This window comes from Alligator sinensis, unplaced genomic scaffold, assembly GCF_000455745.1.
Source record: "Alligator sinensis unplaced genomic scaffold, ASM45574v1 scaffold862_1, whole genome shotgun sequence".
Classification (NCBI taxonomy): Eukaryota; Metazoa; Chordata; order Crocodylia; family Alligatoridae; genus Alligator; species Alligator sinensis.
Window position 1 is genome coordinate 405,345 of NW_005842066.1, and position 15,614 is coordinate 420,958.

A 15,614-nucleotide genomic window follows, 5' to 3' on the forward strand; every position below is an offset into this window, starting at 1 on the left:
CAGTAGCAGGGAACAAAGGGCTGGACCTCTGTCTCTTATTCCAATGCCCTTGCCCCCTGCAGCTTGCCCCTCTGTGCCTATGCCCCGCACTGCTTAGTCCCCCTGCAGCTTACCCTCCTACCTCTTGCCTCCCATGCTTGTGCCTGACTCTGACCCCTGCTACTCGTACCCACCCTTGCGCCTGACACCCCCACAACTTGCCTCCAGGGTCTGTGCCTATGCTCCCACCATCTTCTCCTTCCTGCCTAGGCCTACTCCCAACTCCTTGCCTGTCTTCCCCTTGCTCCCCCTGTGCCTGCACATGCACCCATCTTCCCACCTCTTGCCCCGCTAAGCTATGCTTATCCCTTTACTCCCTGCCCCCCCTTACCTTCTGCTGCCTCTCTGCCCCCACAGGGCAGTCAGTAGCAGCAGCAGATCTTCTCCCTCATCCCAGCCAACAGGAAGCAGGGACAGTTCCCAGCCCAGCCAGGTCAGGCCTGGATCTGGAGCAGAAGGTAAGGGGAGAAGAGGTGGCGGGGTGGGGGCGCAGGCTGCAGGTGATGAGCCAGCAAAGGTATGGTGGGGAAGGGGTGGGGGAGCAGGCGCTCCCCCACCCCCACATTGTTTGAGGGGGGAAAAACCCATCTTGGATTCGAGTAAATATAGTAAAAAAAAAAAAGCATAAGAAAAAACAAGCATAAGAAATCAGTAACCATATGTCGAGATACAGCAAAAGAAAATATCAGAACAACAACCTATTCCTACCCTGCTTCTTAAACCCAAGAATACAGCTCTTACTTAACTCAACAGGTCAGAAAGCAGCTTCTATCTCTGACCTCCCTGCCAGGGTGTCCAATTTCCCATCAGCTTGCTTTACTCAACCCACTGGCTGACAGTCTCAGTATTTCCCTATGCCCACAAGAAACTAAGGACAAAAACTTGCTCACAAGGTAAAGCTTAAGTATGGTTTCTTATCTGGAAATGTACATCTGTTAACTATCAGGTTCTTGGGGAGCGCACATTATGCATATAACTTCCTGCCCCCAAAAGTGTCTCTGTTTACCAGCATAAGAAGTCTTTCTTGATCTAATTATGACTACATCCTTTCAGACATAAAGAATATTGATCCAGGAGCTTCAAGATACTGTCGCTCACTTAATTTTCCCACTGCAAGAAATGTCCTTCCCTGAATAAACTGATGGCATTCTTACCAGAGGCTTTTGCTTTTCCTGGGTAAATTCATCATTATCCTAAATGGCCTGGCTTACATGCTTCAGACCAGGTTTACAAGGGCAATCATTAAACCTACCCATATCAGATGCTATTTCTCAGGCCCCTGCCACCCATTACACTTAAGATATGATTAAGCAGTTAATCATGTCTTAAATAGCGATCTCGTCACACATTAGAGCAATTAATGGCATCATAAAACGAGGAATGAGCCATGTAGTTATTCCACTAAAATGTGTAATAACTTTGTGGCTGGTTTCTATCATGCCACTAACTGAACATGCAGCCAGGTGTGCCCCAGGGCTAGGAGTCACTTCAGCCAATGGGTCTCCCAGCCACATGGGGGCACCGTGCACATGTAGGGCCCCTGCAATGTAGGGGCCCTGCAAGATGCAAACAATAATCTTGTGGCTACACCAGACAAGAAAGCTGATATTTTTAACAGTTTCTTTGCCTCTGTTTTCTTGAACAGGGACTGGGAATCCCACCTACCAGAGGTAGGGACAATCTCGGGGATAGCTCTGTCAGGCCTTCAATCAGTGCAGATGTAGTCAGGGATCTTCTGGAAGGGCTAGACATTTTTAAATCTGCAGGTCCAGATGTCCTCCACCCAAGGGTGTTGAGGGAGCTGGCAGGGGTCATTGCGGAGCCCTTGGCCCAGCTGTATGAGCATTCGTGGTCATCTGGCCAGGAGATTGGAAACTGGCTAACGTGGTCCCAATTTTCAAGAAAGGGAGAAAGGAGGACTCAAGTAACTATAGGCCTGTACGCCTCACCTCAGTACTCGGGAAGATCTTGGAGAGAATCAACAAGGAGTACACCTGTGGGGGGCCTGCAGGGGAGATCATGCTCAGGGGCAATCAGCATGGGTTCATCAAAGGCAGGTCCTGCCTAACCAACCTGATTGCCTTTTATGACCAAGTAACTAAATCTTTGGATGATGGTGTCTCTGTGAACGTAGTCTTTCTAGACTTTAAGAAGGCCTTTGACAGTCTCTCACCCCATCCTCATTAATAAATTGACTGTGGCATTGATGCCTACACAGGTGGATGGGTAAAAAATTGGCTGATGGGGCGCACCGAGAGTAGATGGGTTGGAGGAGGGCCACCCGCCTGGTGAGAGGGCAGCAGGACAGGCCCTAGGACAGACTGAGGGACCTGAACCTGTTCAGCCTCGGCAAGAGGAGGCTGAGGGGGGACCTGGTGGCTGCCTACAAACTCATCAGGGGCGATCAACAGCAAATAGGTAGAGCCCTTTTCTCCCCAGCACCACCTGGGGTGATGAGGAACAATGGTCATAAGCTGATGGAGAATAGGTTTAGGTTAGAGATCAGAAGGCAATATTTTACAGTTAGGGTGGCCAAAATCTGGAACCAACTTCCCAGGGAAGTGGTCCTCGCCCCTACCTTGGGCATATTCAAGAGGAGGTTGGACGATCACCTGTCTGGGTCTTGTGAACCCAGCATTCATTCCTGCCTGTGGCAGGGGGTCAGACTACGTCCACAGCAACACCATCATCCAAGGATTTAGTTACTTGGTCATAAAAGGCAATCAGGTTGGTCAGGCAGGACCCTCCTGACACTAGCTACTATGAAACATGAGTGGCTCAGGGCCTCTAGCTGAGGGTGCGGCATGAGCTCTCATGGTGGGGAGTCCTGCCAGCTGATCTGGGCTCCCAGCCAGAGGGGCACAGCACCATCAGCTGATCCTGCTCCCAGCTGCAAAGGAGGACCATGCATTCCAGCAGCTGAGATTCTGCAGCTGATGGGGCTCTTAGCTGCAGAACCACATGATGTACCCCCACAGCTAGAAGCCCTATCAGCTGAGGGGGCTCCCAGACACAGGAGTTTGCTCCTTCGCAGTGCAGGGGGAGCCCAGGATCAGGGAGCACCAGCAGAAAGCTGTGATGGGATCTGATGCTCAGGTCCACAACCATGCCTCCTGCCATACATGTGTGGCATGGCAGAAAGCACAACTGTGTCGATGATGCATCAGATCCTATTATACCTTGATCTGCACATCTGGCAGGGGTCTCAGTGATTACTTCACCAAAACTATTTAATAGGGGTGGATACTTAAAGTAATCATTGCCCTATTAAATAGTTTTGGTCAAAATATTAAACAAAAATTACATTTATATCAAATAGCACAATTCATACAGCCATAATAATGCTAAGGCTGAATACAGCTTGACGCAGAGACTACATGTGCCATAAAAAAAACAAATTCAAGAAACCAAACATGATATTACATGAACACCTCAAAATATTGTGAATTCATGACACATTCCAGTGTCTTTCCCCATCAACACAATCCTGTCCCCAGTATAAACATTTAAATACTTCATATTCCTCTCAAATAACTTATTCTCTTAGAATCTCTTCCTCCAACACAATCACTTCGAACCCCTCACTATCAGTCTTTCAGGGAGAAAGAGGGAAAAAAGCTTATTAAGTACTTAAACACTCCCCCCCAAAGATGGTAGCTTACAACTTGTAATGATGCAACCATGACTTAGTCTGATTAGCCTCGAATTTCAAGAAAAATTCTGTGAGGACATAGTCACTAAGTTTCATTTTACACTAAACAGTGAGGTACCATTAAACACAATAGTACTGTAATAGATTAGAAGATGAGGTAGATTTGGGAATGTCTAGAAAGTACAATGCAAACAGAGCTATAACATTTCCAATACCCAGAATAGTCTGCTCAGATCTAGCTTGGATATCTCTACACTGCACTGCATTGTGCAACAAAATCGTATCCTTGGAAGCTTCAGCATGACATGTCTTTGATTTCTCTTTTGTCAGTACAAATTAAGACAAACTGTGATAAGTACACTGTGCAGAGCTTCCAGACAAATATATAAAACAATATTGATAGAGAAGTGACTTGCATTTAAAAAGCAGAAATGAAAATGTCAGCTTTAATATGTATTTCTAACAGCATCTTAGTTTTGGTGCGTTAGTCTGTGCCAATCAGAAAGTCTCAGTGCTTGGATTTTCCTAGCTGATAATGGGAACAAAGAAATATCACACAGGTACTCAGGATACTAAATTACCCCTTAATAGTGTCAGGGAGATTATTACAACAATAGGAATATAAAATCTGAAGTTCATCTATTTTAAAAAATAACCAAATTTTAACAGAAACATGATATTCTAAAATGACATCAGTGAAGTGTAAAGACAATCAGCCTAAAAATGGGGTAGCCACGTTCATTATACAATGGCAGTACTTAAAGATAAAACTTTTTATGAGCAAGTTTAAAAGAGAAACTACTAACTGATTCAGTATTCGTTTTTCCAGTTTTGGGAAAAAAGCAGGGAAAAATCCAAGAAGTTACTACTCCCAGAACTTCTTTCCCTCAGCCCCAATACAGGCCACTGTAGCTCTAATAACTGCTAGAGCTGTGCAAGTTTCAGTCCCTGATTCAATTCGGCAGAGATTTGGCCTGATTCAGTGGCTGAATTTCCAGTCTGAATCAAATCAGAAGACCCTTTAATCTCTCTGAATCAAATTGGAACCCTCCAAATCGATTTGGAGAGATTCGGTGATTTGGATACAGACACAGGTTTAAATGTTTTTTCTACATACCTCAAGGTACCAGGCGGCTTGTAAATGCTGCGATGGTGGGGCGGCTGGAGCATCCCACAGGAGCATGGAGGGCTCCCCTGCACGCTTGGCAGCAGACCCAGAAGTGGACCATTTTGCACACCCCTAGTAGCTGCTTCAATCAAGGTCAGCTGGAATAAGACTACCTAGCACTTTTGTTTTCTTGAATACTGCTAAGTGCAATATTTTCAAGGGCAGAAATTCAGTATTTAGTAAGCTGACACCATATACACATCTGTAAATGACTCAAGGAGCGCAGTGTGTACTTCAATGACTAAAAACCTAGAATACTTCCATTTTACACTTTTAACCTTTAGAAAACACTTTTAAACCTGCACAAAAATAACTAATAAAAATTGGAAGGTTTAGATATTAAGGAAGTTTGTGGATGGAGGTCTGGGCCATTTAACCTAAACACAGTAGTTCACAAGATGAATCATAAACAATTCATTCAAATTACATTCTTTAAAATGTCAGTTGACATATAGTACCAAAACAAAGTCTCCTAGCTATCTCAACAGTAAAAAAATGCAGAAAAATACAAAAAGTGAACATTACATGTGTGGCTTTTCTTCAACCTGAATTTTGCTGGTTGCTGATTAATAGGATTTTTATTTAAAATCGTTTTTCTAACTGGATACTATTCCAAATATTCTCTGAAATAAGATTTATTTAAAACAAAGATGCATAGTTAAAAAGGGCATAATTTATCACTTCAATAATACAGTTCAGATTTCTTGAAACAAAAATACTGGTGCCATTTTCAAAATAAAGCATTTTCTTCAAGTTTTTTGTTTCAAAGAAAGAAAGTTATCTACCCATCCAAAATAAGGAGGTGAACATGGTGTTTGACTTTTTAAGCCAAACGCACCAAACACATTTTAAAAAAGTCAAGATGCTATAAGTACTTCAGAAAAGTCACTGGGCCCACTCTACTCCATTCATACATCTTAGGCTGCAAAAAGGTAGCAGAAATCACACAGAACACATCTGATGGGGCTTTCCCAGGTATAGGGTAGTCAATCAGTGGATACAGAACAAGCAAAATTAGCTCCGATGTCTCCCTTCCTACAACCTCTAATGCAGGTGATATACCAAGATATAGAGATGCATGTTAAAGATGGGGGAAGGGCACACGTTGCATAGCATGGACCCCATTACAGATCAAGGAGGTCCATTATTTCTTTGGCATCAAGCCCAGCTGACACTGATTGCAGCCACCCAGGCTCTCACACCCAAGAATGAGGCAGATATGGGGCAGCCAGAGCTACTTTTTCTTATCCAGTGTGATAAAACTGATGGCCCTATGAGTTGCAGGGAAGGCAGTAAAAGAAGCAGAAACAGGGAAAACAATATCTTCTATCTCCCAGTAGTGACACAATTGATTTCAAGGCACTAATTTAAAAATACCAGTGAAGGACTCAGAAAGTACATTTCCAATATTTAATTGTTTACAATCTCAATATAAACTTTCTTCTGAATACAACTACTCAAGTATGGCTAGCATCTCAGGGTGTGAAAAAATGTCCCATTTTTCCAAGGAAAAGTCTTTTGTTCCAGGATTCTACCAAAATTCACCAACCCACTTTAAGAACCTCTGAAGTACCAGGGATTAAACATACTCACCTCCCTGCTCCCCCGCGTCAGTGTTGCTTAGAAGTGTAAGCTAATCGCAGCTCATTCATGTTAACTGCCATTCATTTCAGGGACAAGCCTGTCAGAGGGGCAGCAATGAAGCTTGTATGGGCTTAGTGAGTGCTGACAAATGTGCAGGTCCCCACTGTAAATGGTGCTTCGTATAAAGTGGCATGAGTTTGAGCAACCCCCGCTACCCGACTCAACAGATGTTCGCCTGGATGAGGGTTAATTGGATGAAGGTTAATTTATAGCGGGATTAGCCACTTTTAAAGTGCTTTGAAACTATGTACATATGTCATGGCAAGCTGTAGAGCACTTTCAGGGAGCCAATCATGTGACAAATGTAACTTCTGTCTGTGCCCAGTGTGTAACTGGCTATCCTGCTCATCCGCTGTCCCAGGCTTTGACTTGGATCAATCAGATGAACTTAAATGAAAAGTGCTCTCTACTATCAGGAATCTTCCAGTGTAGACATTTATTTGCATGGGGTGGTAGGGGGGAGAAAGCTTTCTGAAGGGCTGAAGGGAGAGTAGAAGCACAACTTCTGTAGTCCAGTCTTCATACTGAGTTCTGTACAAAAATACTTAAAAAAAAAAAAAATAAACCAAAACCCTCAGAAAATAATTTTCTTGGCTTTCCTTAGAGAAGAGATGGCAAAAGTATTGCCCAAAGGCCGGATCCAGGCTACAGAGCAGTTTGATCTGGCCTGTGCATCACGACCAACCCCATGTGCTGATTCTTGTCCCATGTGCTGCCTGTGGCACCTAAGCTGAACCTGGTACTGCAAGCAGCACAGGGGGTCAGTCCAGTGTGTCGCATGCAGCCTGCACCTTGGGCCCTTGGTGTAGTGTACAGAACTAAATTCAGCTCATGTGCTTCAAGCAGACAAGCTCTACACACTGCGTAGGACACAGCAGAAGGCACATGCTGTATGAGGCACACCACCAACCAGCCCTACCTGCTAGCTCTAGGTACAGCAGAACACCACATTCAGCATGTGCCTGGTACCAGCTCTGGGGACTGCTGCACATGCAGTCCCCAAGGCCAGCATGGGGCGTGTGCTGCCCCTGGCATGTGGATCCAGATCTGAAACCCAGAGCTGCCAGCAGTGCCAGGTCTAGCCTGCATGCTGCAGACTGCAGACACCCCAGGCTGGCCCTGATGGCTGTGTGCACAGGAAGCGCTGGGGATGGCATGGGCTGCACATGGGACTGGACCCAGCACCATAGGTGCTCCACAGGTGGTCGGTCCCAGCTCAGCCTCACCTTGCAGACTGATTCAGGGATGCTCATCCAGCCCACAGAGCTGTATAAACTTGATAATCTTGGCTCAGAGCAAAGTATACATTCATTTTTATCAGAATTATTAGTAGCTCTCAGCATCTACACCACTAGACTATCTGATTATATAAATCTTTTCCAATATTTTCTAGTTATATATGTTGTTAGCACAAAATAATGTAACTGGGGGCAGTCTTTTTGCACAATTTTGGTATATTAAGCAAATAATAAATGCCAATATTATTTCTGGATTTTACAGAAAGGAAAGCAGCTGCAAGAGTTCTCATTGTCCATATAACTCAAAGGATTAGACACGGTCTGTACAGTGTAGGCATGAAAAGAAACCTAAGGCTTTTAGAATGGTAGGCACAATTAATTATTTTTAAATATTTAATTTAGAAACATTTATAATGTATGAATAAATGCTCTAAATTTAGAAATAAATTTAACCAGTTCTTGATTAAATGAAGTTTCTTAATATTGTACTTCAATCCAAATAATGAAATGTAAAATAAAAAGTAACCAAATTCTGAATCAAGTTTAAGAACGAAATAATACATTTCTTTCCACATATGAGCTGTAACTAAATTTTTGTTATTTTATTTTGTAGTTATAAGTGGGCACCTCTCTGTTGTCCTTCGACCCACCTAACCTTAATTATCTTCCTATTTAGAACTGCATTTTATACAATACATCTCTATTATGAGCTGCAATTACAATCAAACTACTTTGATTAGCTTTCTGAAGATGCCAAATATGTAATGTTAGCTTAAATTAAACAAGGATGACTAAAAAGCTTTTTATTTTATTTGAATGTTGAAATTTACAGTGTAGTGAACAATTTTTATTGCAGTTGTTTTATAGTAAAACATATGGCACAATCCATTCAACTTCTATACACACTCTCTCTTACCATGTCAGAGAACAAATAAATCTGAGTAGGATTCTGAGACTTCTACAAACATCTTTGCGGTACTGCAGCTGACCACTCCCAGGTTTGTCTCTCAAAATGGTGAGGTTAGTTTCTCATTTTATCATGCCATAACTTGCTTGAATACAAGGCATACTACAATTTATTATGCCACTAACACATGAATGATGCAATATCTGCAAGGACCTTTTATATTCACATCTGAAATGTCAGATCCCTGCATTGATATTTACATATGGTTACCAATGGTTAAAATGGTCTAGCCAAAAGGCACCGTTGGCTTCTTGTCATGGGCATTTTATGAAGTAATTTTATGACAGACAATTATAAACTTCGTTTTTGATCTTCAGACCTGCACTTTGGTGTTCTGTTGTGTTTAATTCTCCTTCTAGGATTTCTCTTTATTAATCAATACTTTTACTGAAAAGAAGCAAATCCACTGTAAGTAAGAAGGGACAGCAAGTACTAGCCTGAGTGCTATGATATTATTTTAACTTTACAACTATAAAATACCCCCTCAGATATCCACATTTTATTTTGTCTCAAAGCCTAAAAAGTGCTTTATGTGCATGTTAAGTGTACTGTTTATAAATCACATAATTATTTATTGTGCTTCCCCTAATACTTGCTACTTTAAAGCAACATAGACATATTCTAACATCAACTAGGGTCATCAGTGAGTATTATAGATGCTTTTTGTTCCTAATAAAAGATTTTTGAAAAGTTAATAAATGGAAGTAGAAGACCAAATTCTTTTTAAAGGTGGCAGTATATACTACCTTTAGCACTTGAACTTGACCTTCAGTAGTTATATCTTTTAAGAGGTCACAGAATGACTGGCACAGGTCAGTTGCATACATCTGAAATTAAATGAGAAACAAAATGAAACGTATTATAACATGTATAATTAACATGTTATTATATAAAAAGCAAACCCCCCCGATACTGAATTTCACTTATTATTGCAATTCCCAGTGATTTTTTTTTAAACTAAAGCTGTAGAAATTGCAGCAATTCTTGCATTCAAATCAAGATTTACATTTAAATTGCATGGTATTCTTAATTATCAAAAAGTAGTACATTATTGTATACCTCAAAAAAAAATCTAAAAGGACCCATTAGACTTAGGGTGAAAAAATAAAACAGCGTACAGTGTAGCTAATCTGGAATAGCAACTGAACAAAGAATGAATAAAGATGTTCTCTTAAGATAAAGCATGACATTGACTCTTTCATTTCCCTTTTCTTCCTCTTCCATATTCTCTTTTTAGAAGTAAGGATTTTTCTCTTTTCTTCTTATCATTTATTGCTCCCCACTTTGTTTTCTGACATTTTCTATACAACTCTCTCTTTCCTCCAAATCTTCATTTCCTCGCAACTTACTAGTCTCTGTCTCCAAAATATTTCTCAGTTGCCATTCCTATCAGTAACCTACTGTTAATTTTTACAAACCTCTAGATCAGAGCTGTCAAACTTCTTGGAGCAACACACTGCATTGGCTGCAGTCCCTAGAGCTGCATAAGGTACATGCCACAGATTGGGGGCTGCTCGCTGTGTAGCCAGTCCTGCCACCCCCACCACGTAGACAGGCTAGTATGCCCTGCACCACCCCACTGAGCCTGTTCCCCTTCCCCCTGATGCTCATGCCATCTAGACAGCCTCTCCCAGGCACGTGTGCTGCAGGGACAACCTGGATCTCCCCCACCTCACACAGGCCACACAGGACAACCCCCTAACAGCCCCTACCAGCCCTTTGGCCACACATGCTGCAGGAGGAGACCACCCCCCATTCCTTCAGCAATGTAGCCTAGCTCCCCCGTGGCACCCAGAGCACGCCCTACCCTCCCAGCTATGGCACCACCTGCCAGGGAGCCTGGTTCCTGCCTCTTGTGTACAGTGTGAGCAGCCCAGCCCGTTCCCCAACTGCACATGCAGAATGGGGACCCTGGCCCCCACCTGCTGTGCTGCTCTGCCCCCAGGAGCTAGGAAGCAGACACCAGAGGAAGGCAGGGGGGCTTGAAGAACCTAGCAGCTGTGAAAGAACCAACAGCAGGGGTAAACAGTGGTGGTTGGGAAGGAGCCAGCAGGCTAAACCTTTGTGGGCCACCAGTTGGACAGCCCTGCTCTAGATGTGCTACATCTCACTACAATGCATCTCTCTCAATCTCTTAAATCAGTGGGAGTTACTGTTATTCACAGCCCCAGTAAATGTAATCCTAACTCTGAGCTCAGATTTATTTACAAACAAGAATAGATATTTAAGAACAGCACATATTTCAGAGTAGTTTATGTTAATTCTGATCTAAAGCAGATTACAGCTTTATATTTATTCATTTCCATGACCAAACTAATATTTGATTTGTTGCTGATATGACCACACTGAAAAGAACCATGTGGTGAATCTAGGAAATATGATGTTTAGATGACAAAGATAAAACATTTTTTAGATTAAATTAAATATTTTAGATTTTAAAATATCGGTTTAATAATTTGCTAGTGTTCCTTTGCTATTAACAAATGTAGTGAATAATTCTTAGGTACAAACTACTGAAGCAAGATGTGACAGCATTTCTGAAATTCAGATACTTAACAGAAGCAATGTGTGATGCGTCTTCTTTAAAAGCAAGTGCATTCAACAAATTCTGCACATCTAGTCTAAGATTTTTCAAGAATCCTGTCTCATATAAGATTAACAATATTCATTTAAATTCTATACTTCCTTACAAATATCATTGTAATCAAGAAATGAAACAATTACCATTGTATAGAAATCAAGATTTGCACCAGTACTTTTATTTTTCATTAAACTCCTCCTATAGTGATCATAAAATCCCACCACTGAATCAAGTCACAAAAGTAGTAAATCTACAGCTACAAATTCTGGAAATTTCAACCTTGCTTTAAAGAGATAATGGTCTAGATTAAAAAAAACAAAAAACTTTTGTTTTAATATTCCAACTAAGAAAAGATTCCAGGCACTTAAACTCTAATTAAAAAACAATTTATATAAGTAAAATATAAAATTTTAAACCAGACACTGGGTAGAAAAGTAGAATGTATTTATACTATAGTCCCCAAAATGTTATATGAATAGCAACCCGGTCAAATATAAATTCTACTTAACACTCTAATGTTCCTTTCTGCTTATAGCTATAGCATTACTATACATTATAGTTTAGCAAAAACTACCACCTAAATTGTGCGAGTTCCAAACCAAACTTCCTAGTCCATAAAGCAGCAAATCTAGATTAAAAGGTGCATAAAACCTAAACTGTATCTTACAACTTTCTTCTTCTTGCCGAAAGAAAAGACACATGTAAGTGATATTGCTCTTATTTCAAGCCTAACAAAAAAAAAGTCTGGTTTGCTTTCCTCACAGTACAAAAGAAAGCTTAACAAACAGATGACTGTTTTTATTGTCATATTTCACTATTTGAGAACCATATAAGATCACATAATGTTTGATTATATAAAAAATATAATTAATGTTATTAAAATACCAAGGTTGCATCCCAATAAAGCATGGATGAATATGTGGCAAAATTTCAGCAGTATATTAGGTAATTTTAATAATCTACACTGGGATTAAAAATATATCTATTTCTGAAATAGCAGTGGAAGATACAAGAGAGCATATAACCTCTGAGTTACAAACCAAAATAAAATAGAAAGGGAAGTAAAACATTCTAAATAAAATTTAATATGATACTCTATACTTTTGGGAACTATCATCAACTACTTTAGGGGTGACCACAAAGCCTCTGTCTGCATATGTCACTTCTTGATCATTTCTAATGGTGGAATGTTTCCACTGGTAGAAATGGTTCTGGGAGAGGGAGCAGTGAAAACATTCAGCCTGCAGCCATCCTCTCTCCCTTGCTCCTTGCGCCTTCCCCAGATGTGGTGATCCAGGCTCCTTCAGTTCACCTCTGTTTCTAAGTGAACTGGAGCAACCAGGCAAAGCCCCCTGTCTGCATCTCACACCAGTGACTCTGGTTTAAGAAGCAAGCAGGGGGCTTGCTGTATTGCTCCTTCCACTCAGATCCCAGTGGAACTCTAGTGTGAGAGGCAGGTGGTGGGGTCTTTAACCTGCTATCCTGGGAAGAACTTCCCTGAGCCCAAATCCCAGCTCAACCAGCTTCTCCTTGCTTCCTGCTGCTTCTCTGTTGAGTGGTGCAGATGGCAATTTGAAAGCCATAGCGGTCAGGAACTAGGGGTATGAAGGCTTTCCCTAAGTCTTGTTCTGGCTCTTGGGGCTTTGTTTTGCCCTTGCCTCCCACCTTTCAGCAACTTAGATGAGCAATGGGGAAGGGATGGGGAGTAGGGGAGCAGTGGGGAGGCAGGTAGGGAGCTGCACTGTTCTCTGTGCTTGTGTCCTAGTGATCAGCAGCTGAGAGGAGGCAGCAGTACATCAAATACCCTGCCCGCTACTCACACAAGGAACTATGGAGTGATAAGCAGGTGAGAAGCAGCTGTCAGCTGCTCCTCCCCTCCCAGTCTATAAGACAGATGGGAGCAGCTGCCCCCTGCCCTTTATCAAAACCAGGGTGACCCTGGCCCCTGGAAGGCACAGATGCCCTCCCCCAGCTCCCTTCCTCTTGGACCCCAGGAGGAGGTAAGCCAGGGGAAAGTGTGCAGATGTTCAGTCTCCTGGGACTGATTTCTAACTGGTGGTTGTAAGGTTATTTTTTCCCAGAGCTGCTATTTTTGCTTCAGGAGAAAAAAGTTTGAGCATCTGCATGCTTCTGGTTTCTACCAGGAGAACAGGGATTCTGCTGGTACAAACAATGTCCATATATAGCAGACTGGGAGGAAACAGGCCGATATTAGAGCAGAATGCAGAAAACAAAGCAGCAGATCAGGCAGAGAGCACAGGGCAGGGAGAAGTGAGTGGGAGAAAAAGATAGGAGAGACATTTGTGGTCGGGGGAGGGAGTCATGAGGCTAATTTCTGGCCCATCTGCCAAAAAGATCAGACCCCAGTGAATTTTATTTTACTGAGTGCCCATAAAGTGCTTTGAATCAGTTACTACACCAAGATGTTATAGATATTAGGATCTGATATCAAAAGGAGGACAAAAGTCTTAGGGCATAAGCTATCAAAGTTAGATGGTGAATACCAAGCTTAAAAAAAGAAGTAACATGAATTTCCCACATACCTGTAGAAATTCAGGAGAGGATAAAAAAATGTAGGCATTGATGATCTTAAAGCAGGTTCTGAGGTTTTCTGAACTTAGCTCTGCAAAATAAAATTGGCAGATCACTTGGTGTATTACTAACAAATCAACTTACAATGATGTAGAGGAAAATAATTCACTTCTTAAAATAATCTTTTCTTGCATATGATGTTTACATGTGGTTATTTCCCTCTTATTTTATTACATCACAAAATTACTTACCTGTAGTTTCTTTTCATATAAAACAATAATTTTGTATTCATATTCCTGTATTCATATTCCTAACACAAAGTCATTTTACAACTATAACTTTGGGACAAGGCACCTTGTCAACAAATGCAATATTCCAAAAAATTAAAATGGGAATAAATCTGGGCTCGTATAGTAACACAAATAGTGTAACATAACAGGGATTGGTAACCTATGCCCCATGGACCAGATCAGGTCTGCAGAGCCATTGGATACTGGCATTTTCAGAAACATTTGGCTGCAGGGGGTTTTCAGTCAAGCTGCACTGTAGCTGGGCAAAGGACAGCTTCACCCATTCTTCAGCTAGGCAGTGGGGAGAAGTAATGGTAGCAGCCAGGTCCTATCACTAGCCCTCCACAGAGCCACGCTGGGTCGTTCCAGCCTGCCACCAGAAAAAACATTGCTGGCCACTGCAATATAATGGTGGTGTGAGCACAGGAGGGGGATAAGTGGCAAGCTCTTTAGGAAAATGTTATTCTTTGCAATGGTAATTCAGAAGGAAAATTATAAAAGGTAATTTTATAAAAAGGTAATTTATAAAAGGTATAAAAATGTCTGTTTATGAATAAGACAGACTGGCCGTGTGAATATTCACCAGTGGGATCTGTGGTACTCTTTGAAATTTCCCCTTAGCAACTTTCATCCCGGCCACAATCAAGCATAGCAGAACTCCCAAGGGTAAAACAGACTTAGGGCCATGCAGTGGCTTTAATCTAACCAGGAATCCACCTGAAAAGTGACGGGCAGGATCAGTCCAAATAACTCCTGCTTACATTACAGGAACTGAAGTTCTTTGAAATGTAAGCATGGATCAAGATTGTTATCCAAGCACCAGCTATTATTTTTATCTGATATTTAGATTAGATTGTACCTACTTCTGTCCTAAACCTGAGGAAGGGCACTTTGTACTTGAAAGTTTCTCTAATTTCTCTCCCAAATATACAATTGCCAAATAAAAGATACCACCAAGAAAACCCTTGCTTTTCACATATTTCTTGTACCATCACAGCTACAATAACACTCCAGCCCAACTACATTCTAGATTTAGTAGCGCATTTTAGGAGTGCAGTTTAATAGCCACCTTTATAAAATTTTAAGAGCTTTCTTTGTACTGGAAAGGAATATTTAAACATTAATATTAAACATTAACACTTTCAAAAGCAACATACGCAGAACTCCGTTGCTTTAAAAAAAAAACAACTATATTTTCCCTAAGGAAGTAGCCAGCTTGACCACTGGTTCTTCACCATCAGTGGTAAAGGATCCTTGACATAAGACATCCACAGTTCTGTGTTCTGGAGGCACCCTTACTTCACTTTTTTTTAAATAAAGAAAAGGAAATTAATTACTTTAAATTATAAATAAATAAATACATAACCCCCAAAGTATAGAAGCAGCAGTAACAAGAAGAGCCCTGAGGTCACTATATAATATTAAAAGTTCTAGAGATGAGAACCAGTTGAGGGGAAGGTGGAATCCAGACTCTTTTATTCACTCAGAACTCTACACCAGAGG

The 15,614-nt window shown here is 41.5% G+C and overlaps 1 protein-coding gene across 10 annotated transcripts in view; it reads right to left on the minus strand.

The window, feature by feature from the left end:
* Positions 1 to 15,614, minus strand: part of IPO11 (importin 11) — a 317,498-nt gene that overhangs the window by 158,769 nt on the left and 143,115 nt on the right. For all 10 annotated transcript variants that reach the window (XM_025204020.1, XM_025204018.1, XM_025204021.1 and 7 more), the window contains 2 exons: positions 13,833 to 13,912; positions 9,455 to 9,535 (listed from right to left, as the gene is read on the minus strand). In XM_025204020.1, the coding sequence (XP_025059805.1) occupies positions 9,455 to 9,535; positions 13,833 to 13,912 (161 nt within the window). The remainder of the gene's footprint in view (positions 1 to 9,454; positions 9,536 to 13,832; positions 13,913 to 15,614) is intronic.